The sequence below is a fragment of the Vanderwaltozyma polyspora genome, genomic scaffold (genome assembly GCF_000150035.1).
Source record: "Vanderwaltozyma polyspora DSM 70294 KpolScaffold1025 genomic scaffold, whole genome shotgun sequence".
NCBI classification, from domain to species: domain Eukaryota; kingdom Fungi; phylum Ascomycota; class Saccharomycetes; order Saccharomycetales; family Saccharomycetaceae; genus Vanderwaltozyma; species Vanderwaltozyma polyspora.
Genome location: NW_001834662.1, coordinates 77702 through 103616, shown reverse-complemented (window position 1 = coordinate 103616; position 25915 = coordinate 77702). Strand labels below are relative to the sequence as shown.

The following is a 25915-nucleotide window of genomic DNA, read 5'->3' as shown; positions in this document are numbered from 1 at the left end:
GTGCGTGCAATATAAAATTAATGTGAATAGTGAATTCCAATATTATTGTGTGTGCGGAATTTTTAAAATTATCATATGAAGAGATTGAAATAAAAACAATTAGAAGTTTTATTCTTTTAAAATATCTTGGGATTGAAATTATATTGTATTATCAGTGTGTGTAGTGTGTGTAAGACAAAAACAATAAAAAATCAATAATTAAGATCATATCACAATGTGTGTGTATTGTGTGTAAGTGAAATGATCAAACCAGAAAATTCAGCGAGAGAAAACAGCTAATGAACTTTTATCAAAAATCAAAAAATGATTGAAAGAGAAAAAAATGACAGATTAATATTATGACATTTAGTTTTCTTTTTCGTGTTGAGTAGAAACTCTTTGCATAGCAGCCAAGAAATCTTCAACAGATCTGGTTGGCTTTTCTTCCTTCAATGGCTTACCGTTCATCAATCTGTCAAAGGTTTCAGATTCAGACATCAAGTAGTAAGCACCACCTAAGACACAGAAAATACCGACAGACCAGATGTAGATACGGACGACAGTAACAATGTCAGTCCAGTTTTGAGACCACCAACCGAATAAGGTAAACATAGTAGCAATGACATCGACAGCGAAGACTGCACCAGTTAATTGCCAAGATGGAATAGAAGACCAGAATGGACCAGCAGCTCTAGTAATGAAAATCAACCAGTTTTCAGTCAAGGAAATTTCCAAGAACAAAACACCATCAATGGAACCGAAGTTTTGGATAATACCACCCTTTGGTAAGAACATGGTGGTCAATGGAATCCAAGTACCGATAGCCAAAAGAATACCTAAGATGATAGACATACCCCATAATCTTGGTAAATCCCATTTAACTGGTTTTGGAGAGTATGGAGCATTATCGTAAGCAATAGCCAAAGTAGCAACATCAGCGAAAATAGCAATGAAAACAATTAAATCAATATCCAAGGAGTGGTTCAAAATAGCAATCCATAGACCCAAGAAGATTTCCAAATGTAAGGACAAAGCGATACGGTAAACAACGTAAGCATACATTCTGTGGAAAATTTGTCTGGAAGTCTTCAAAGCATCAATAATAGCAGATAAACCTGGAGCCAAGAAAACGATATCAGCAGCAGATCTAGCAGCATCAGTAGCACCTTCAACAGCAATACCGGTATCAGCCTTCTTCAAAGATGGAGCATCGTTAACACCATCACCAGTCATAGCAACCAAGTAACCTCTGTTTTGCAAAATTTCGACGACCTTATATTTGTGTTGTGGGAAAACTTCAGCGAAACCATCAGCATTTTCAACAAAATCAGCTAATTCAGAACCTGGCATGTCACCACCACCACCTAAACCTAATCTTTCAGCATTGTAAATGTTGGTACCCAAACCTAATTGTCTACAAGTTTCCTTAGCAATACCGACAGCGTCACCAGTTAACATCTTAACTCTCAAACCTAAATGTCTAGCTTCGTTGACAGTTTGAGCAGTATCATCTCTTGGAGGATCCATACATGGCATAACACCTAAGATTTCCCAGTGACCTTCACCTCTCTTTCTAGCAACACCTAAAGCACGGAAACCTCTAGAAGCCAATTCAGCAACCTTGTTTTCGTAGTTTTCATGGACATCTTCTGGAATTGGATGGTCTTCTTCGACAGTCTTCAAAACGAACAATGGAGCACCTTTAACACAGATAATTCTTTCACCTTCTGGGGATTCGACAACAGCAGTAACCTTCTTGGAAACAGGGTCAAATGGGTGGAATTCCAAGACCTTGTATTTAGTCAAAGCATCCTTAGCAACTGGGTAGTGGATCAAAGATTTCAAGAAAGCCTTGTCAATAGCATCCAAACCCTTCTTCTTTCTAGAAGCAGCCAAACAAGCAGTCAACATTAAGTCATCTTCAGATACACCTTCGACAGTGTATGGTTCATGTAAAGTCAACTTGTTCTTAGTCAAAGTACCGGTCTTGTCAGAACACAAGATTTCGACACCAGCCAAAGATTCAATAGCAGACAATTTTTGGACAATAGCTTGCTTCTTAGCCAAGTAAGCAGCACCGACAGCCATGGTAGTGGTGACGACAGCTGGCAAACCGACTGGGACACCGACAATAGTAATACCTAAAGTGTATCTCAAAATGGTAACAATGTTAACAGTTCTGTAGAAACCGGCAGTCCAGACAACCAACAAAGTAACAATAACCAAAACCAACAAGATAACACCGATACCGTTCAAAACTTCAGTGAAATGACCTTGGCCACCAGAAGCTTGGTTAACTAAAGCAGCAGCTCTACCAACGAAAGTGTTGTCACCAATAGCAGTAACGATCATGAAAGCTTCACCTCTCTTAACAGTGGAAGAAGAGAAAGCTTGGTCACCGTAATGTTTGTCGACAGCCAAAGATTCACCAGTAATAGCAGATTGATCGATTTGAACGAAACAGTTTTCGGTAACTAAACGACCATCGGCTGGAATAATAGTACCATCTTCCAATTGTAAAATGTCACCTGGAACAATTTCATTAGCTGGAACTTCAACTAATTGACCATCTCTGATGACGATAGCAGAGTTAGCTAAAGTCTTCTTTAATTCATCGACAATAGAACCAGCTTGGAATTCTTGAACGAAACCAACGGTAGCGTTTAACATTAACAAACCACAGATAACACCGAAATCGACCCAATCGGACAAACCAGCAGCTAAGATAGCGGCAGCTTCCATAACGAATTGAATTGGACCAATGAAGAACATTAAGAATTTAATGAATAAGTTTTCAACTTCTTCAGACATTTGGTTTAAACCGTACTTCTTTCTTCTTCTAGCGACTTCATCAGAAGACAAACCGTAAGATGGGTCGGTTTGTAACATTTCTTCTGGAATAACTCTAGCTTCACCAGCGGCGACATGTTCATCTTCACTTTCATCATCATCGTCGTCACCACCGTGGTTAGATTGTAAGTCTTCGATTAAAGCATCGATATCTTCATCTTCATCGGAAGAGGAAGATGAAGAGTCAGAGTACTCTTGTGGTGGTTTTTCTTGACTAATTACTTCTTCAGAATCAGACATTTTTATATTATAATGGGTTTGATTTTTTCTTTTTATTTCAAATTAATATCAATACAGCTACTAAAAATTAACAGGGTATTAAAATTTGTAATGTATATTATTATTAAATATTGATCCTTTAATTAAAAAATTATTAATTTATTAATTATTAAAAGGTATTATAAATTAAAAGGATAATATTATTGGTATATTTGAAAAGAACTTAAAAGTTACCTGTATATGATAAATTTGATAAAAAGATCTGATACTGTTCTGTACAAAGAAACAAAGTAAGAAGAATATATATAATGAAATAGATAAATTGAAATGAGAAAGGAATTCGAAATTAGCAATTGAGTTGAAATTATGGCCTCTTTATATACAATTGATGACAAGAAAGGTCAATTGGCATTAGGTATATAGTCAGTTTAAGGTATATATCGATAAAGTTGAGTGAGGGAAGAGTGAAAAAAAAAAATTTATTTTTTTTTCACTCCCTTCTGTACTCAACTTTCTTACAATTGCATCAAGTATAATGACAATAGTAAACATAAACCACATTTCGAAAGATGCTGATGAACTCAAAGTGAACTCAACTCAACTCAATTGTCAAGAAACAAAATTAAGATGATGGATGATGATATTAGAAAATAAACGGAAAATGTCCAGTGAACAGCAAGAGAAAGAACAATATACATCATCATCAGCCAGTGTAAAAACGTTAAGGAGAGAATTAATTTTTCTTTTTCAAAACTGTAGATAATATACCAGAGAGAGAAATAAAGAGAGAGACTAATAGAAAAGAACCTGCAACAACGAGACAAAGTGAAAAATTTCCAATAACAAAAAGCCAAAAACATTAAAACATACAAACAATAATCTGTGTTCGGGATTATATCATGTACTGTATGTGTGTTTGTTCGTTTACTCTACTCTGTTTCTTTAAAGTTATCTTAACCAATAACTCACTCAATTCAATTTATCTCTCTCTCTTTCTCTCTAGTTTGTCTTGTCTTGTGTGTAGTTGATTATATTATCTTATCCTACAACTGCATTGAATTTCAGAGGAAACCTGTTAGAAATGGAATAGAAAAAAAAAAGTGAAAAAGTGAAAAAGTGAAAAATTATTGAGCTGTGATTGCATCTCTCGATAGATAGACATGTCCGGTAAGAAGCTGGGTGAGGAATATAAGCAAAACTGAACCATCACGGTCTCCGTTTGATGGACCAGACGAGATAGATGTAAATAAAAGAATCACAGAGAGTTAGCAAGGGAATTAATTAAAAAGCTCTAACATTTCATCATCGCCCATTACTCTCTGTTCCAATCTCTGTAAGGTCTTTTTTGCCCAAAAAACCTCAGTAAATAATTGTCAATGAATTATCCTGATAAGTACATGTAGTTGGTAACAACACACTTTCTTTTTGGTATTGCCGGCCAAGTGATATCAAGAGCACAAGAGCACAAGAGCACAAGAACGAATAGCAAGAGCATATCATATCATATCATTTCATTTCATATCGACGAAATTACGTACGAGTTACACGGAAAGCTACTGGTTTAGTACATCAGGCTACTTAGTCTTGTTTTGGTTAAATTTTCTGATCCAAGCAAAGTTTCTTTGTTTGGAAATGTCTTGTTATTGTTTTTACCTTATGTTGTCTTATGTCTATAATTGGATAAATGCAAACAACAACAATAGCAATGAATAATATCTTCAAGAGCAAAGAAAAGTATATTGAAATGCAATTGTTTGACTGGAACTGCTTCCTTCGCCTGTCAAAACTATTTTTATATTGTAATTTGTATGTTTGCGTGAGTGTGTTTGCGTTTGCGTTTGCGTTTGCGTTTGCGTTTGCGTTTGCGTTTGCGTTTGTGCGTTTGTGTGGTTATTTAACTTAGGAGAGATACTTTGGTTGGTTGGTTGGGCCAGTGGCCTCTTTTTCGTATGTTTACCATCAAGATTACAAAGTTACAGACGTTTACGATGGGTTTTTTTTGTTTATATTCCTTACTAATGAAGAAATTCTACATAATTTGAGAAATAAAAAACATAAAAAGACATTTTTTACTAACTTGGAAGACAAGCAAAGTAAGAATAGCAACTATCAATCTTCAAGTGAAGGACTACCGGCGGAAGGGTATCTTGAGAGATTATTAGTGTTTTTTCATCTGTATACCCATCATGCTTATGGACTTAAAATTTTTAATCTTTTTTAATTTTATTTTTTTTCCAACTCTTCAGTTGAGTTGGAGTTTCAATTAATTATCAGAAGACAGGGATATAGAAAAAGTCTATCTGTCTTTTGCCTTCTCTTCTCTTCTCTTCTCTTCTCTTAGCTTGTCTCAGCTCGTAGAATTTAGAAAGCAGAACCGGAACGTCGATTTTCACTTTGCTATCGATTATAATTATTTAACGTTAGTTAGCCATTTTCTAATTCAATTTCTTGCTATTTTCTAATTGTTCGGAGCTTTCCTCAATAGCTGGACTTCGAACAAACTTAGAAATTATGTTTTTCTTTTACCACTCACTACGTAAGAGACCGTAAAATTAGAATTTTAAAATTTTTATTTTTTTGGTTCAATATTTTACATCATTCCCACTGTAATTGTACAAAGTATGTAACGGCTGGTCTCTTGATATGTGCGTAAACGGGGATTATTCTTCCCTTGAACTATATTACATATATTACGTTATGCTATGTTACTTCACGTTACCTTCAGGTTTAAAAAAACTCAATTTCTTCATGTACTTTGCTGCCCTTGTAGTGCTAGCCATGCCTTGAAATCAAATTATATAAAAAAAATATCAATTCTTTTTTTATGGTAGAGATGCGTTTAAGTGGTGCGGCAGTTGTCTTGAATGTCAATAATTTTTCAGATTTCTTGATTACTGAATAAATTGTCTTTTGCTATTTGTCTTAATCTAGTAGGGAGCTTGACTAGTCAAGAGAAGTGGTTCGAAATTAACACCAATATTAAAAGTAAAAATAAAAAATGAAAGAATGAAAGGCATGTTCCCAGCGGCAGGGCATCTCGTCCAAGATTTCAAGATTTCAAGATTTCATTGCAAATTATGATCTCATGTGCGTCCAACCTCTCCGATCGCGGAATCTTCCAACAGAACATGAAGGAGCGAATTTTTTTTCAACTCAATAGAATTCAGTTTTTCTTTTGCTGTTGCTGTTGCTTGTGCTGTTGCATTTGCCTTTTCACACATCAAAAAAAGCTTACCTTCTATAGATAATGCTATCTACCGTCCCAGTTCCATCATAGCTCTGGGTGCATATAATGTAATAGCCATTTTCTAACTCTTATCAAAAAAATAGAAACTAAGACGCAGCAGACAGGGAAAAAAAAGACGTTATCTTTTTTTTCTCTGGTAATACAGGAAGTTACTATGATCTCATCCTTGAAGAAATGTTACATTGGTAGAGGAAGCAAGAAATAGGCACTAATCTTGTGATGGATTTAGCCGTGGCTAAATCTTGTATATACACATGGGTCTGGTTATCAAATTTCTCTTAAACGCATCTCTGGTAAAGAAGATATTTCCAATCAAATGTAAAAATCTCTAATGGATCTAGCGTGTATAGCTTGTAAAATTGATATGGGAAAAAGGCTCCATTACTACAATGCAAGATAATAGCAGAAATGTGTAAATTGAAATGTTCCCAGGGGATTGACTCTCATTTCTTATACCGCGGATACATGAAACATTGAATTATATTTCAAGATTATCGAGCAATGATAACGTACTACTCATTCCCCCCATCATCCATCCCCCTTCAAACCATATTTCCCAGCACTCATCAATATCATCTTTCTGAATGGACTAGCGCCATCAATCCATCCATAATTGTCATAACTATAAACTACTTTACCATAAAGGTTTACATATCTGTAAAATTACTAATTCCCGCGAGAATATTGAAATTTCTACTGGAGAGAATTGATGAAAAAGAAAAAAGGGTATCTTTTGCTCCTTTCTTCAATTAATAGTTCTTATTAAGATTGATGACTTACCTTTCTATCTTTAGAATTTTATTACAACTGATCGACCAATCAAAGTCAGATATAATTATTTTTATCTCGTAATTTGCTGCTAATTTGGTAAAAATAAAAAAAAAAATACTGTGTGTCTCTTATTCAATGTTACGGAAGTGCATTTAATGCGTTGAAAAATTAAATATTCGTAATAAAATCTTAACCCCCAAACTAGAATATATTACCCTTTATAGGAGCTAGATGTTAAAAAGAAATAACACAATAGATTAGAAATTATTTTATTGCTCTTACGTATATCTTGATACTGTCAAGGTTGTTTCTTCTTGAAGATTGTTGGTAACAGATGCAAGGATGAGTAAATTCATTGTATAGATAAGATTATGGGCAGAATGGAATGTTCAATTAATTTTTGTGATTATTGTATTGTGGGTAATGGCATCATTTCAACACTTCATACACTAGCGGTACTATTCGTCTGAGTGATTTCTTTTTATCATTGGAAGGATTGCAAACTGTTCAATTACCAAGAATAGTTAAGTTATTGCTAATTAGAAAGTTTTCTTTTTTAGTTTACATTGGCTAATTATCATTTTTAATGACAACTTGAAATCTCCAATATTTTTTTTCATCTAATTTTAGTCACATTCCTAGCCCCTTATAACACATGCCTGAACTAAAGCATTACTAGTCAGGATATTCTTTGTAATCTCTGCTTGATGAGCCATACACGAGCCATAGTCTACAATGATAAAATGTTAACTTGTTAACTAATAGGCCAAATTACGATCGTCCATTAGAAGACAGATATTTGTTAACCATCACTTGTCATTCACATATCAAAGCTGATTCTCAATAGTTGAAAAATCCCATATCCTTTCTATCCAAAAATGTGTGATTCAAATTAGATATCCGATGAGTTTGAGATTTTCGTTTCATATTGAGTTTTAAAATTGTTTCTTTCCAATAGTAACAATCTATCCCCAATAGCAATTCATTTTACAAAAATAAAATTTTGAAACCTCTCTTAATCCATTAAGCCCATTTGGGCAATTTCTATTTTGGATCATATCTACCATTTTGATCGTTAGAGACTCCAAAACAAGAAAATTGTAAATATAAACATTACTCTAATCATATTTCTACTTGAATTTAATGTTACTTACCACTTCTCTCTACTTCCATCTTTTCTTTCCTATTTGGGACCAAAAGTGCTATACCAGAATTGGACAACAAGTTGATTCCCGTTTGGGATTGTTTACCTTTTTCGATGTTATGCTGTTTCCTTTTCTGAACAATTTCAAAACCACACTTAAATACTCTCACCTCATCTCGTATTATTCAACCATAAATATGCTTCTTGGTTCCTAGTTATTGGTATGACAAAAATAAATAACACCTCAATTACCTATATGAATGAAGTAATTCTCTCACGTTTTCGAATTTAGGGTTATGTGGATGTATATTAGTTATTCGTACAGATTAGAGAATATTTGTCTAACTGTAATGGCAATTTAACGAATAGGACTATCTCTTATTTTCGAACTATATTGCATGTCAACATTATTGGATTGCCTTCATTATATTCCATCAACATCAAACGTTGAATTGGCTTTTTCCGAACTAGCTATGTTTTTTTACTCAAAACTCACCCAATGCCTCGATGAAGCTTTATCGCCCTTGCTCATTCGTTAATGTAACCATAAGTTGACTCTACTTTCGTACTCTTAACGAGTAAATGCCAATTTTCCATCGTGTATCCATGGTGTACCATAAAACTTGTTTCATACTTCTATCCTCGCCATTGTATTACAGCTGATGGAATGATAAAAGATATTGATTATTCTAATAAGCCTTGCTTAGTTCTTATTTTTAACTGTTACATTGGTTCAGTGGACTTGCAGAATTCTGTACCTATTAGGATTACTGTTAGTTTATTGGAGAATATTGTGGAAAGCAAGACAACCGTTTAGAGATTTAATTATTATTTCTTGTTCTTCGGTTCCAAACAATGCATGTACCAACCGAAATTCCTCTTGTTAGGCAATAATACCCTGATGAAATCAGTAATTCTAGGTTCCTTTTCTTACTTAATTGAACTTTTCGTTTAGCGATTTACCTTTCTTCTAATATCAGTTTTATTAGTTTTATTATCACATAATGATTACTCTTACATTAATTAGTTTGACCATTGTACGAAGAGATAGAACTACCGCCGTCCTATGCAAGCGTCAATCACATAAATTTACAGCTTAGTACGCAAATCGGATACAATTCTATTGTTACTATTGCGTACTCAGCCTTTCCAATTCTTCTTAAAAATATTTGTCCATCCAATTCACTTCATTTAATTATTCTTTTTGCCATTATCATTGACATAATTAATGATACGTATTTTGGTATAGGATTCTATTTAATAATTATGCCGTTTAGAGTACATATTAAAAATCAGCCATATGATAATAGAATAAACTATAAACTAATTAGGTCTTTAGGTACTTGTGATGACATTAAAATCTAATTATGCAATTACTAATTTTGGAAGAATAATATACTCTTTGCTTTTTTTTGGATTATCATAAAAGGATTCTTTCCAAATTAATTGTTTATTAGAGAATGTTATTTTCATTCTTCTGGGCTTAAAAAATTTATTTAAATATTCTAGGATTAATTTAGTGATTAATGGATCATGCTAGAGAATCAAAAAAAAAATTATTGAGTTCTCTAAGATGTTGTTATTATACAAGCTAGTGTAACTCAAATTTTGAGAATGAAAAATATGGACACGACAGGAATCGAACCAGTGACCTCCTGCTTGCAAGGCAGGCGCGCTACCAACTACGCCACGTGCCCATTTTTTGGTTGATGTTAATGTTGTATGCCAAACCCTCTAGTGTGTGTCACCTTTTAGCTTAGAATACAACTTAATTTATTATTTCTAAATAGCAACCTTTATATATGGATAGCTAATATACATCTTAGTGATCTACCTACTGTATTTATATACCTTCATTATTGACTTACTTTCTTGACATGTAAGAGTCATTCTTTCTCAACCCGGACCTTGTTAGATTATCACATTCATGTTCCAACCTGTCACATTCACATTCCAACTTATCACATGCTAGTTCCGACTAATCACAATTGTGTCCTAATTCATTACGACAGTTAATTTGAATTTCAAGCAAGTTGTTGTAGGACTTGAATAAATTTGAAATTTATAGCTCACGGTAAGCTGTCTTTGAAATTTAAATACCCTAGCATATAATAAGAAGTAAGGTTCATGTGCTTGACAAACCTAACTTATTATCCATAGTTTGTGTCAGAATTATGAGGTAACACGTGATATATACGTATTACGACATTATTCATATAGGATAAAGAAATGTTACTTTACACGAAAGTATTACTGACGCTGAAAACATTTCCAACAATGTATATAAGAAATGATGAGATCTTAATTGATACTTATCATATGTACTATATTCCCATGTGTATATTTTATACTTTAATACACTGGATCAATATCAACTTATTAAGAATGTCCTTGGAAATAAATAAAGAATCTATTACTATGAACGATTCGGTAGAAAAACCACAACATAATTCTCTACAGTTTGTTATGAATAAACGACAGTAAAATAGAATCTATAGAAAAGTGAAAAACAAAGAAACAGAAGTAAGGAATAAAATTTTCTTCAAATTATTTCTAGTATTGTTTCCTACCTATAATTTTATTTTTCTTTATTTTAGATATACTTATTTTAATAATGTTTAATAATGTGATTTTATGAATTCCCTTTAGCATGGACACTAACACAATCAAAATAAATAACATAATCACAAAATAAAAACTGAATTACCGGGAATTGAATTTTATGATTATTTTACTATAATTTTAACCTAATAATATTACTTGCATTGATATATAAATTTAAGTTTTATATTTCAATATATTTAGTAAAAAAGAGGTACATTGAAAGTTGTAAAATTTTGTAACATTTTTATAATCTAAAATAAGTAACAGGAACATATATTATGAGACCCATTTATTTTAATTTTTAATATAAACTCAATTAATTTATAATTATTAGTAACTAAAAGCTTCTAGATAAATTTCATTATTATCATATTTTTAAGAAAAGGTTAATAGCATGCATAAATTATAATAATCACTGACTTTAACAAATAATATTTATCGAATATTTTATTAAATATGATTATTATTAAATTTACTTCCTTTCAAAAACTGTTTGCATCGTTCTAAAATGTAGTATTTTCCAGATATACAAGTAGATAATTTTCTATTTTGTTTTTAAGTTTTGTTCTACAATTTCAGATAAAAGCTTAAATTAAATAGAAAGAATAAAAACTGAAAATAAAATATAAATAGTATGATAATAGTTATTATAGATCTCATTTTTTAACTTCTTCTTATAATTAGTAACCAATTCAATTAATATCAATATTTTAAAAAGATATTCTCCAAAATTTTTCACTTATTAATAGTTACAGATTATATGAACAAATATATTTACCTCTGTTACGCTTTATTTGATACTGCAGTATCTTTATATATATATATTCTACAATTAAGACATCTATCTTCTATTGATTTATATTGATTGTCACTAATTGGTCTATAAATTTCCAGAATTTCTTCTTTCCAATTTAAGGTAAAGAAGACATAAAGAGTAAATATTTTTTTTCTAAAATTGTGGACTTATTTATATTATTTGTAGTAATCCTCTATACTTGTTATAATAATTACTTATTATTATTCTAGTTTCTACTTATCCAATCACAATTAGTGCAATATCCTGTTAAATTTATCCATATTATTAAAGGATCACAATCTGACTGTTACCAATCATTTGATTTTGTCTTAATAATACAATGGAAGCAGCACCTAAACAAGCTATCACTTGTTAACATCATTTAAGTAATCTCTCGATAAATCTTTAAAAAAATTCCTTATTTTAAAGTGACCAGGGAGGTGCCTCGAATGCAATATATATAAATGCTAAACTACTAAAAAAAGTAGATTAATCTGCTGTTAAATTTAATACTTTAATTATAGCTTGCACAAAATCCCCAATTCCCCACTGAAAATACTTCATTTGAGTTAGGATCAGGATGCTTCACATATTGGGATACAGAATAATCATTAGAGGTAAGAAAAGTTGGTCTCTCTACATCAAGATTTCTTGTACCATCCAGTATTTTTATTCTAACACTTGTATCAAAATCGGAAGAGATGTAAATATAATCTTGATGCAAAAATAGAGTATTAATATTAGAGCCTTTGTTAATCGAACACTCAAATACTGGGTTTGTAGGTTTTCTGACATCCCATTGTGCTAAAGTACCGTCTCCGTATCCAGCGTATGCAAAATTTGGGTGATTTGAGTCACGAACTACTTTGACACATGATGACATATATTTACTTGGAAATTGAAGAGTTTGTTCTTTCGTAAAAAGATCATGCATGGTAATAACACCAGATTGATGTGCCGATAAGAAGTCTTTATCTTGTGTACCAAATTCCAATGGACCGGCTTGTACCGACTCACTCTCAGATAAATTATTTTCATTGGACCTCATTCCCAAACAAATATCGTTGATAGGGTCATCTAATTTTTCTTTTCTCCCAAATTGCTTAATTGTTGTTCCCGAGCCTAATTCCCATAGTCTAACAGATCCATCTAAGGAAGAAGACAATATATTTCTGCCCCTGTCTATTATTTCAGCATCTGTAACTTTTGCCTTATGACCTACTAAAGTTCTGGCATTTGAACCATCCAAGACAGACCAAATTTTCAATTGCATGTCAGATGAACCTGACAACAAAACTTCTCCACTTGGAAAGAATTTAGAAAACGTTATATCTCCCTTATGCACATCCTTAAGTTCTCTTTCCAATTCAAAACGATTATTATAAATGAAAATATCACCAGTGGAATCTCCCAAACAGTATCTAGTTTCAGGAATATTAATAGAATCAGCACAATTCCAATTTACACTGGATTCCTTCGAGATAATATCAGTGAAGTTTTTTCTAGGTGTTAAAAATTGGAAATATTTATTACCTAATTTAGCACCATAGAGATGTCCACCCAGATGATTCCAATTCTGTACCATTAGAATCATCAATTTCAAAACTCAAACCAGAAGTGTCTGATGCAGCCTTGATATTAACTTTATACTCTTTGATTTCAGTACTCGAAATATCTTCATTAATGAAAAAACTTTCCTCGGAAACTTTCAATTCTTTAACATCATCGATGCAATTAACAAAATCATATTGGATATGAGCTACTGAAACTACCTTCATCGATCTAAAACTTCTAATCCACAAACTTACCTTAAACTAATGCTCACTTATTTTATTTTCTTTTATTTTATTTTGTTCCCCTAAAAACCTATATAGTAAACCCAATTGTTCTTGAATCCAGAGACCAACCAAAACTTAAACTAATAAAACAAACAAAATCCTGACAATACCTTCCTTCTAACTCCATCACCAGAGTCTCTATATCATCTATAGTCCTCAAAAGAATCAAACATTCTTAAATTATCATCTATCATCTCTTGTCATCTCATCTAATTCATTTACACCTACAGCAACACGAAACTTAACGTGATTTAAGTTTCAAAAAATTCAAGAAAAAAAACGCGTAAACTTTTGACATATATATAATGGGAATGGTATACAAGACACTGTATTACTAAAACAACTATTTTAGAATGTATTGATTGATTGTTTTGTTTTTATATTCTTTGATTGAAAGTTTAAGAAGATTTCAACACTTGATAGCTTTCTGTTTAGGTATAGCTTTGAAAAGATATAGAGGTTGCAAGGTTTGAAGGGTTTGCAAGAAATTGGTACTGTGATATAATCCTACTTTCTATTTTGGTTTTAAAGGAGGATATTAAAAAGATAAATATAACAAATGTCGATTCCAGAGTTAACTACAGGTGATTTCCATAAGATATTCACTAACCAAGAGAGATACGATAACCCAAATGGAGGGGTGTATCAGGTTTATAACACTAGAAAATCTGACAGTGGTAATGCTAATAGGAAAAATCTAATTATGATTTGTGATGGTGTACACCATATGAAAGCTTTATTGAGAAATCAAGCTGCTACAAAGTTTCAACAAAATGAACTACAGAGAGGTGACCTTATCCGTGTTACTGTTGCAGAACCTGCAATTATTAAGGAAAGAAAGAAATATGTGTTATTAATTGATGATTTTGAATTGGTAAGATCTGGTGCTGAAGTTATTGAACAGACTACTGAGTTTTTAGATGCCTATTTCATGCAACACCAAGATGAAGTCTTGGGTGAGTCTGCATCTTCTACTACAGCAGCAGCACCACAATCAGGTGCCACCGCTGCTGCTTCAAGTGCTCCAGTCGCCACTACAACTCACCAATCTAATTCTACTAGTCATCAAAATAATACAATGTCAGATTCTCAAAAATCAAGACCAATCTTTGCCATCGAACAATTGTCACCATATCAAAATGTATGGACTATTAAGGCAAGAGTCTCATATAAGGGTGAAATTAAGACTTGGCATAATCAAAAGGGTGAAGGTAAGCTGTTTAGTGTAAACTTCTTAGATACCTCTGGTGAAATTAGGGCAACTGCTTTCAATGATATGGCAACTAAATTTAATGAAGTTTTGCAAGAAGGTAAAGTTTATTATGTATCAAAAGCGAGATTACAACCTGCTAAACCTCAATTTTCCAATTTGTCACATCCATATGAATTAAGTTTAGATAGAGAAACTGTTATCGAAGAATGTCAAGATGAAAGTAATGTTCCAAAGACTCATTTCAGTTTTATCAAACTTGATGCAATTCAAAACCAGGAAGCTAGTTCTACCGTGGATGTTTTGGGTGTTATTCAAACTGTTAACCCACACTTCGAGTTAACTTCAAAGGCAGGTAAAAAATTCGATCGTCGTGATATCACTATTGTCGATGATTCAGGTTTCTCCATTTCTGTTGGTTTATGGAACCAACAAGCCTTAGATTTTAATTTACCAGAAGGGTCTATTGTTGCTATTAAGGGTGTTAGAGTTAGTGACTTCGGTGGTAAGTCCTTATCAATGGGTTTTAATAGTACTCTGATTCCAAATCCTGAAATCCCAGAAGCTTATTCTTTGAAGGGTTGGTACGATACAAGTGGTAAGAATGAGAACTTTTCTTCTCTAAACCAAGAAGTTGGCGGTGCTCCATCTTCTGATAACTTGATGAAGTTTATTTCTCAACGTACAACTATTGCAAAAGCTCAATCTGATAATTTAGGAAAGAGCGAAAAGGGTGATTTCTTCAGTGTTAAAGCCTCTGTTAGTTTTCTAAAGGTTGATAATTTTGCATACCCTGCTTGTACTAATGCCGACTGTAATAAGAAGGTCATCGAACACAATGGTTCTTGGAGATGTGAAAGATGTGATAAAACAAGTGAACAGCCAGAATGGAGATACATGCTAACGATATCTATAATGGATGAAACTGGCCAGATGTGGTTGACACTATTTAATGATCAAGCTAAACAGCTGCTTGGAATTGATGCCAATAGTTTAATAGAGTTAAAAGATAGCGATCCCGATGCTTTCAGTAAAAAAACACAAAGCATTCAAATGAATCCATATGATTTTAGAATTAGAGCAAGGGAAGATAATTACAATGACCAAACTAGAATAAGATATACTGTATCCAACCTACACAAGTTAAATTATAAAGTAGAATCCGATTTCTTAGCCTCTGAGCTTTCGAAGGCATTATTGATATAATCCAATTAACTAAAAAATCTAATATTTTTTAAATTATGTATATATACAATTAATTATGTTATTTCTTAGATATGGATGCCATTTATTAGGTGTCTCACTGTATTGATTATTAACTCTATCTTGATATAGTTTTGATTTTATATGTGAAGAGGTGTTAGTGGTAATACCCTTTCTTTCACCAGGTATATTGTTATTAAGCATAACATCTACATTTTTTAGGCTTTCAACTCCATTTAAGGTTCGAATGACAGGTTACTACATATTATGGGGGTTTAACCCATAAAAGCTACTTGCTTTATTTCTAAGTTTCATAGTCTTAATTCTGTATTTGATCATCTATATTTAAATATGTTTATATGTTAATTTATATAAATTATTATCATCTCGTCACTAGTTTCGTATACAAATTTGGATTGCAAGATCTCATTAAATCTAATCTAGTTTTTCATCCATCCAAGCAAGAGTTCTTCTAATACCTTCTTCAATATCAACTTGTGGTGAATATCCTAATAGTTTCTTAGCCTTTGATATATTATGGTAACGGTAGGCACAAACTATCTTTACTCTGAATGGAGTCAAACCTGGTTCTTTACCAGATAACTTTGAGAAGAATTCAGATAGATAACCTGCCAAAATTGCAACAGGTCTTTTCAATACGATGACACGCTTGTCCACATGGCCATCAGCTTTCCATACAGTACGAGCTAAAGCCCAGAAATATGTTGGAGTATCATTTGTAATGAAGAAAGTTTCACCAGAGACTGAATCTGAAGTGGCTGGATCTAGTAATTTTTGAGCACCCAATACATGAGAGTCTGCGACATTACCAGCATAAGTCCAATCGAATAAGTTATTATTGTCACCAATTTGAAACTTCGATTGACCTAATTTAGCAACGGCTCTTAAACCTGGAACCAATTGTCTATCACCAGGACCAAAGATACCAGCAGGACGTAAAGCAATGGTTACGAATCCATTTTCTGGATCATTTGCCTTTAAAACCATATCTTCAGCGATAGCCTTTGTTTCATTATAACCATCCATTGGGATTTCAGGAATTGGCCATGATTCATCAGCATTGTGAACATCTTGACCATTAAATATGACACCAGCAGAAGAAGTATAAACCAAAGCCTTGACACCACATTTTTTTGAAACATCGATGATATTTCTAGTACCTTTAACATTAACTAATTCATAAACTTCTTGGCTATTACCATGCATTGGGGAAGCGGAATGAACAACTACATTACAACCACTTTCTTTAATAGCCTTTTCTAAGTCTTCAGCAGAGGTCAAATCACCTTTGAAGAAACCAATTGAACTTGGATCAAAAGAGAATTGTTTGGATAGTTTCTCAGGCAATGGTCTTACATCAAATACTGAAATTTTAGGAGTTGGTTTAACTTCAGAAAACTGTTGAACCAAATGTAAACCCAAAAAACCAGCACCACCAATTAACAATACAGAAGAGATATCTGACATTTTAAATTAAACAACACTGTGTATATCTATAACTTAACTTCTCTGAAAAGTGATCTTGTAGTAAATAAATTGAGAAACTGAATTAGATCACACAGTCGTCGATTTATATAGCAGTTACAGTAACAATTAAAACACCAATTACAATTACAATCACAATTAGCAAGCTCGAAACACTTTTCCTTATTAAATAAGAATGAAAACTTCGTAAAATATTCGAGATGGTATATATAAGAGAGAGAGAGAGAGAAAGGGAAAGAAACAAGCAACCTTACCTGATCTTGCTACCATATTATCGATATCATCAGACTGGGAGAAAGAGAGAGAGAGAAAGAGAGAGAAAGAGAGAGACTGGGAGATATTGGGAGAGAGACAGCAACAGGAACAAACTAACCTCTTGGGAAAAAAAAATACCTTTTGCCAAAAAAAAAATAATTGGCTATAAACGATATCATATCACTACGATGAACTTGGGATTGATGAGTTGATGCGAAGTATATATTTGGATTACACTGTCGCTAGATCAAGACTATATTATATATATATATATATATATATACTGAATCAAAATTAAATACATCCATCCAAGTGATTTTGATTGAGAATTGGATGAGTATCGGTTGGTTGACTTCATTCATATCCAAAGACTAGAGTAGACTAGACTATAGATAGGATGGCATCTATCGTTAACATTATAATCTTGCTTTTATTACTGTAGTTTATCCATAGCATAGCATAGCATAGCATAGCATAGCGACATACTCTGGACCTAACCAGCTTTTTGTGAAAAATGTGAGACCCAAACTAATTAAAAAAAGAAACGTCTGTTAAACTTTTTCAAAAAAAGAAAAAAAAAGAACTCATCGATTTCGAACACTTTCTCCGGTGTTCGATTCTTGGAAGATGCATTTTTGACGTTTTTTGATGTTTTTTCGTTTTTTTTTGATAATTTATTTCATTATTACTTCTTTATAATTTCCTGTCATTCTACATAACTAAGAACCAAATAGAGATAAACCTTTAAATTATAATTAACTTAAAGAGGAATAAAAGCTGATTTATATTGTTAAAAAGCACTTTTTAGTCGTTGTAGGAATTGGTCAATTAACGAATTGATGAATTTTGTTTTCTATATTTTGGGTATATATAAATAAGTTCTGATTATTTTTATATTTTGATTTTTTTCAGGGCAAAGGGAAGATTCAATAATTGATAAAATTTAAGGTTCATCAGATAGTAAAGTAACTAGCACTGTAGTGATGGTGTCAACTATATATCCTGATGAATTAGTGGATTTGATTTCACAGGAAATTGCTTACGAAGGTGGGAAGATAGCTATTGAAAAACTTTACGAGTTGAGTAAAAAATTGTTGGGTAATGACGGGGACGATTCTTTGAATGAATTCATCTTACATTCTATTTTCTCAAATAAAGACATTTTGCTTTATAAGAATGGTGAAGTTTACATTGGCAACGATTTACATTCCAATTTTATGGAGATTCAAAGTTCGTTGTCTGATTTCGATGCAAGAATCACGGAAGATAAACTATGGGAAATACTCACAGGATATAATAAGAAAGAATGTTCAATTGGTAATTCAGCTTTTGAATTACTATTGGAAATTGCAAAATCAAGGAAAAAAGGTATCAACACAAAGGATTTAGCTAATGTAACAAAACAGGACTCTCGTAGTATCACAGGGAGAATAAAAAAATTGGGTAATTTAGTCACAGGAAGCCAAATTGTTTATAAAGGTCATGTAGTTAAATTATTAAGGTTACAAAAGTTCTCAGAGGATATTCCACATGAGGAAAAACCTTACATAAGTTTAAGAGAGTCTTTATCGACTATCGTTGATGTAGTTAAAAAATCCAAAAATGGTATACGTCAAACAACTGATTTGAAAAGAGAGTTGAAATTTGATCAAGATACAAGAGTCTCAAGGTCGTTCTTAACAGCCATCACTTGGTTAGATGAAAAAGGTTATTTAAAAAAGGTTTATGTTGTGTCGCCTACAAACCCTGATGTCAAAATTAGATGTGTAAAATATTTAAGAGATTATCAACAAGAAGATAAAAATTCGAATGATTTGGATTTCGACAGTGATAATGATGAAGATGACATAACTACAGATGATAAAATCGAAGCAGAATTGGAAGACAATTATGATGATATTGACAACATAAATGCAATGCAACTATTGCAACAAGATGGCCTCATGGTAGAGGACTCCCCTTCTTCTTCATTGGTTAAACATAGACAAAATTTCCTGCTAAATAGATTTTATCCAATTCAAAATCAAACTTATGATTTCGTAGATGAATCAGGTGTTAATGGTGTTTCAACCATGGATACTGTCAATAATATAACCGGTAGAGACTATCAAAGAATTTTTACAAAATCAAGTGAATATTATATTGAAACTGTAGGCAAACAAAAAAACAAAATTTCAACAAATTCAATTGTTCGTGTTTATGATTTCGAAGGTAAGAAAAAGTTTTATAGGCTTTTCACTGAAAATAACTTCAATAAATTAACCGGTAATAAAATTTCAAAATCAGCAGGGGTTCTAAAACCTATTACAAACCAAAATACCGATCTATCAAAACTTAATAAGGAGGCGTTTGTACCATTGAATAATACACTAAGATTCATTTCAAATAATGGTTCAGACCAATTCTTTTGGAATGGTGAAATAAAAGTGCCAGATAATCCTAATTCAGTGCCACGCAGTCGTAAGAGAAAAACGATAAACAATTCAAGTGATAAAGAAAGTACAGAATCAACTCCAGGTCCTGAAAATAAAAGAAAGAAGCAAGAGACAAATGAAGATGTCACATCAATCGAAAATGCTCAACCTGAACAGGTTACTGAAGTTAATGTTACCCCTCCCACAACAATCGCAGATGAAAAGGTCGAAATCAAGTCTAACTCAGGGTTATTAAATATTGGTGGATTTTCGGCAGGTTCCTTACGTTCACTAAAACGTCAAATAGCTATTATAGAAGTTTTACAGAAGATGGGCGGTGTATGCTTTATGAACGAACAATTATTAGAATCACTTACAAAGCATATGAAATCTATAACTATAATTGACAAAAAAACTATACGAGGAGACATGGATTTGATGATTGAAAGTGATAAGCTGTGCTTTAAATTAGATGTCAATACGGGAAGACGTTTAATATATCTACCAGAGACCACAGAAGAACAAATAGATCAATATATTATACAAGAAAAAGACAATAAGAAACTGTATGATACTCTACACAATACAGATATATATTTCTTTGATCAAACGCAAAAGAATAAATTCCATAGAGGTGTGAAATCAGCAGAAAGAATTCGTAAATTTCAGAATAAATCTTCAAGTAGACACACCGAAGGTACAGAACCAGGTGCTAAACCAAAGAAAAGAGTCAAAAGAACCAAAGCTGCTGAGAAAAAATCAAAAAAGAAGAGCACAGAATCACATCTTCCTACTAAAGAAATATCTGCACCACCTACAACTCCAATAGATGATATTTCTAATTTGAAATTCCACTTGGGTAACAAAATGGGTATAAAGGCTTTGATACAATGTGTCGTGATTACTAAAAGTATTAAAAATGAAATTGGGTGGGATAAGATTACAGCACTTTTCCCCAACAATTCCCTTGATAATTTAAAAAAGCGTTGGACAGTTTGTCGTGTCAGAATGGGATATGATGGTTGGAAGGGTTATGTCGATAAGTGGAAGAGAATATTAGTTAAAGCCATTGAACAGGAAAAAGTCTCAATCGAAGATGTTGAAACATTGGAACTAACGAAATTGGTAAGTCTATGGCAGCACCATGATGGTATTGAACGCAATAAACCTATCAAACTCTATAAGAGTTATGACCAAAATATGAAACATCATACTTTTATAAGAGTCTCCCGGTCTCTAGATACTTACACAAGTTTGTCAATGTCTTCTATGGTCCAAAGGGAAGCCTCTTTATTGAAAAAAGTTTATTCCTACTCTTCTAGTAAAATTTCCAATACAAATGAAGGTAAATTAACCGAAGGTGATGTCAAATCGATAATTAGATCGATTTTAATAGATGAAACGGAAACAAGCAAAGATCAGATAGAAGTTTTAAACCACTTTCCTAAGGAGGATTTGGATAAAGTTATAATGGATATGGCAAAACAAAAGCAGCTGTACTTAAGGAATTCTAAGCTGGCATCAACAAATGCAGTAAACGATATCCTGACGTCAAGAGGAAATTATGAAGCCTTTGAAGAGGCAGAGAAATACAGAACAAAACTTGAAGAGATGTTATCATCAAAACATGGTATTATCGTTAGTGAAGAAGTAAGGGACGTTTCATCCTGGATTTTATTTGACTTGATTTCAAGAGGTAAAGTTTTTATGGATGTGGTACCAATTGATAGGAAAATAAAACCTTTAAATTACAGTACAAGAAGGTTTGATGTTACTGCCTTAACTCCACCATTAATTGTAGGTGCGCTCAAAAATGAAATGAAAAACATTTGGAAAGCAATCGAAGTAGCAATACCAATGGGCAAGCCTTATTCTAGGTTATGGCTAGATGGTGAAGGAAACATTAGGTCGAATATTTGGAAAAGTTTAGTAGTTATTATTATTAATGAAATCCTTTACAACCCTGGGATTACGATTAAGAGACTAATTAGAAACTGTAATGATATTGTTTGCGAAAACGAAATCAGTGAGATATGTGTTTGGCTAAACAAAAAGGGATTATTATATGAAACGCCATATTCTGGTTACAGTTTATCGCACAATTGGTATACTCTTTTGATGTAACTATGTAGTATTGTTAATGAAGATAGAAATGAAAATCTTTTTTTTTTTTTACAACATATATAATTTGACAAATGTAAACGTTAGAGAGCAATTAATGATTAAACTTACTTGAGAAATAATATTTTTTTCAATTATAAAAGTTGGTATATATATTATATTTCTTTACTTACTCCGACAATGCATTTAATCATTTAAACAAATTCCCTGAATTTGTGAATATTATATATGAATAGCAATAATTAAAAAGTTAGACGATCCATAAAGTCTTCTTATAATTTTTGCATAGCAGCAATATCGGTAGATTGGACGTGGTCTTCATCTTCTTCAATAGCTTGTTGCAAGTCATCCATAGAGACCTTGTCATCTTCGACAACACAGTTAATTTGCAACTTCTTGATACCGAAACCGATTGGAATGAATTGGTGAGCACCCCAAGACAAACCTTCCATTTCGATGGCCTTGACGAAAGCAACCATAGCTTCCAAATCAGTTTCATCATCCCATGGCTTAACATCCAAAGTGATGATAGATTTAGCAGCTGGCTTTGGTGGTTTAGCGGCCTTTCTGGCGTTGTATTCAGCCAATCTTTGAGCCTTTAACTGTTCAGCTGCTTCATCGACTTCGTCATCAGAACCGAATAAGTCGACTTCGTCGTCATCTTCTTCTTCAGCAGCAGCTGGAGCAGAGCCGGCTGGCAAAGTGGCGAATTCGTCAGCCTTAGAAGCGACGTGGTTGAACCATCTAGCAAATTCTGGGTAAGCTTGTTGGAAAGCCTTGTAGACAGTGACATCAGCTTGGGAAGCAGAAGTACTAAATGAAAATAAATAATAATAAAAAAATTGTTAGTATTAAATGTAAAAATTTTTCAATTTTTCAATTTTTCAATTTTCAATTATCAATTATCAATTTCCATCGGTTCATTCTTTCTACTCTACAGGGAGATGAAAGAGTTGAATATAGAACCAGAATTAGCAATTGGTACAATTGTCAGAAATCGTGAAATTAATCACATCTTTTTGTGTCACTCATACCGGGGGTCTTACTTCCCGTCATAAACACGGACCAAAGAATAAGTTCATCCTTCACAATTGCTAATTAAAGATTCATAATTCAATCCAGTGAGTAAAAATCATACTACTTGTGATGATGAACAGGAAAAAAAATAATTTAAAATTGGAACTAAAACAAAAAATTAAATCTAAACATACCCTTCAACGTAAGATTTGTCAGCCAAGAAGCTGTTCAATTCTTTCAAAGTTTCGATCTTAGAGAAGTCAGTGTAAGCCATTTTAGTTATTACTGGTTTTCTATTACATGAAATCTAAAAATGTAAAAGAAATTAACAACAAATAATGGAAAGTAAAAACAACAAATATAATAAAATGTAAAAAGTGGTAAGAACTTTTTAAAATAACAAAATAAAAGTCGAAAAGAATAAATCAATTGCAAAAATGGTTGTTCTTTATTCGATTCCATTAAATATTCTTGTTGGGCTGTTCGAAACCGATTGAAAAATTTTTCACTTTTCCCATTTCGGATTCGATTCGATTCGAGTCGATTCGATGACAACGACGTAATTATCATTGTGGACGGATAGAATCAGTTTAATGCTATTAGGGTATTATGAGACCATGGATGGGACCATCGATAATGGAATGGAGATGGATATGGAGATGGATGATTCTAGAGGTGTATAAGGTGTAGAACCAATGGCATATATGTGAGTACAATCAATCTATTCGTTTCCAATATTAACAACATATTCTGTCATCTATCTTTGGTATCTTGTAATCATCTCCCAGCCATTGGAAAACTTCATATTTTGAATTTAACAGTTTGTTATCTTGCATACAGTAACTGTCACCACTATGGAGTTTAAGACATCCTGTTTTATTCATTTGATTTATAAAGATACATCGTTTAATTCTTGAATGGACTAATGCCATTGAACACATCGAACAGGGTTCATGTGTAGTGTAAACATCAAAGTTTAAACATAAATATGTCAATTCATCGGATTCTTGGGTCATATTTTTAAGACGATTTGATCTTTCTGATTTTGCAATTTTTTGAATTCCTGACATTATACTGTGATCTAGAATATTACCAGTACTATCCCTTTCATCTATTGACAAAATGTAATCTTCTGGATTCGTAGGGTTTACAAATGCTGTCACTATTGGTAATCGGTCATTTCCTGAATCTAATTCGTTGGATTTCTTACTTATTATATTTAACATTTTTGTAATCATTTCCATATCAATTTTATAATCATTTAAAATTTGATCATTTGGATTACCATTCCAGTTTAATGGCCAATATAATTCCGACCAACTCAACATTATTTCCCTTGTAGGTGGTGGGTTTCTAGGAACTGAAACTTCACATTGTAAATTATCATAACTGAATTTATCTTTATACATCTCTAACAAAGCTTCAATATCTTCAACATTCTCATAAAGTTCTTCAGAACACAGTATCACTGTTAACAACTTCTTATCCTTTAACTTCTTAATTCTTTTGATATGCAAAAAGGAAATGGGATCATCTGGTTGCAATTTATTTCTAATCAGTTCAATCACATATTTGGACTCTCTAGGGTCAATATCAATAGTCCATACTTTCAACAGATCAGGTGTATCCTCACTGACTTTGCTTTTTAGTTGTAAAAGTTTATCCTCTATAATACATTTTACAAAATCTATCTTGAGTGGATTTGATTTAATCTTAACCATTTTTTTTATAAAAACACCTACTTGGGCAATATAGCAATCACAATCCTAAATCAGTTAGTGATCTGCAACATTAATAAACAAGTTTCTTCTACCATCCCATCTCATCTCATCTCGTCTCTTACTTAAACTGGTTTTAAATCATCGATGCGTTGAATTTCTTGTTTAAAGGTCCAAGAAAGGGAATGGCAAAGGCGTGAAGAGATGATTCTGGAAGGATTAGGATATAAAAAGTACAATTTGGAGTCCGACACAATACTGGTAAGATAAACATCCTATTTTACTGGTCAATGAAGGTGAAGTTGGCGAATTAAAATTGGAATCTAGAATTCATTAGCCAATTAGCAGGTTTTATAAAAGCGGATCAGAAATGAATTAGTAGATGATCACTTGAGAAAGTGACACACCCTATTGTCAATGAAAGTGAATTAGTAGTCTACATTTGAAATATTGACTGTAAATATAACCTTGTGTAAGATCCAAGAAAAAAGTTATTGGAATTTCTGTCGGTTTTTAGAAAGTGTAAGGATATCACTGGCAGCTTTATTGGAGGTCCTCCATCAAGAACAAGAAACAAATAATAATTAGTTAGATAATAGAATATAAATTTACTCATGAAACTAATAGCTTTATTCCAAGATTCGACCCTAGAAAATTTCCAAGTTATTTGTTTATAGAATCACCAATTACATGCTCATCTCATCTCAAAACACAGATAGCCTTTTAAAGTCTCATGAGTAGTGGTCATATGTTTGACTGTTTTCCTAAAAAAAAAGCCAAGAATTGGATAACATAATATTTAATCAGACTAGTCAATTGTTATAATCCACATCCAAATAATCCAACTGCCTCATTAGAAGGATTTATTGTCAAACTGATCAATGTCTGTTTCTGTTTCAATTTGAGGATGACGCCAAAACTTTAATTAATTTGACAGTACGCGTAATGCAGAAAAATGTGATGTTTAGTATATGATGGTGGAAGTAAAAGCTTTTTAAGAACTGATTGATTGATAATCGAGAA

The 25915-nt window shown here is 32.5% G+C and overlaps 6 protein-coding genes, 1 non-coding gene and 1 further gene across 7 annotated transcripts, besides 2 other annotated features; 2 read left to right on the top strand and 6 right to left on the bottom strand.

Moving 5' to 3' along the window:
* Window positions 1–345: 345 nt before the first annotated feature.
* On the bottom strand, window positions 346–3069 carry PMA1 (H(+)-exporting P2-type ATPase PMA1; the record flags this gene model as incomplete). The annotated part of the gene is made up of 1 exon (XM_001644926.1): window positions 346–3069. One exon carries the CDS (start codon window positions 3067–3069, stop codon window positions 346–348), a length of 2724 nt encoding a protein of 907 aa, XP_001644976.1.
* A 6765-nt stretch (window positions 3070–9834) lies between these two features.
* Kpol_1025trna4 lies at window positions 9835–9907 on the bottom strand. The gene has a single exon. It is a non-coding gene; the product is annotated as a tRNA-Ala (tRNA).
* Window positions 9908–12124: 2217 nt separating this feature from the next.
* Window positions 12125–13150: a sequence feature (similar to hypothetical protein; correction of possible frameshift sequencing error~similar to Saccharomyces cerevisiae RPN14 (YGL004C)).
* Kpol_1025p38 lies at window positions 12125–13388 on the bottom strand (the record flags this gene model as incomplete).
* Window positions 13152–13388: a sequence feature (similar to hypothetical protein; correction of possible frameshift sequencing error~similar to Saccharomyces cerevisiae RPN14 (YGL004C)).
* A 619-nt stretch (window positions 13389–14007) lies between these two features.
* On the top strand, window positions 14008–15864 carry RFA1 (replication factor A subunit protein RFA1; the record flags this gene model as incomplete). Its single annotated transcript, XM_001644925.1, has 1 exon — window positions 14008–15864. One exon carries the CDS (start codon window positions 14008–14010, stop codon window positions 15862–15864), a length of 1857 nt encoding a protein of 618 aa, XP_001644975.1.
* A 432-nt stretch (window positions 15865–16296) lies between these two features.
* Window positions 16297–17349, bottom strand: ERG26 (sterol-4-alpha-carboxylate 3-dehydrogenase (decarboxylating); the record flags this gene model as incomplete). Its single annotated transcript, XM_001644924.1, has 1 exon — window positions 16297–17349. One exon carries the CDS (start codon window positions 17347–17349, stop codon window positions 16297–16299), a length of 1053 nt encoding a protein of 350 aa, XP_001644974.1.
* Window positions 17350–18605: 1256 nt separating this feature from the next.
* TFC3 (transcription factor TFIIIC subunit TFC3) lies at window positions 18606–22160 on the top strand (the record flags this gene model as incomplete). The annotated part of the gene is made up of 1 exon (XM_001644923.1): window positions 18606–22160. One exon carries the CDS (start codon window positions 18606–18608, stop codon window positions 22158–22160), a length of 3555 nt encoding a protein of 1184 aa, XP_001644973.1.
* A 269-nt stretch (window positions 22161–22429) lies between these two features.
* Window positions 22430–23448, bottom strand: EFB1 (translation elongation factor 1 subunit beta; the record flags this gene model as incomplete). The annotated part of the gene is made up of 2 exons (XM_001644922.1): window positions 22430–22970; window positions 23369–23448. 2 exons carry the CDS (start codon window positions 23446–23448, stop codon window positions 22430–22432), a joined length of 621 nt encoding a protein of 206 aa, XP_001644972.1.
* Window positions 23449–23911: 463 nt separating this feature from the next.
* TAD3 (Tad3p) lies at window positions 23912–24895 on the bottom strand (the record flags this gene model as incomplete). The annotated part of the gene is made up of 1 exon (XM_001644921.1): window positions 23912–24895. One exon carries the CDS (start codon window positions 24893–24895, stop codon window positions 23912–23914), a length of 984 nt encoding a protein of 327 aa, XP_001644971.1.
* Between the last annotated feature and the right edge of the window lie 1020 nt (window positions 24896–25915).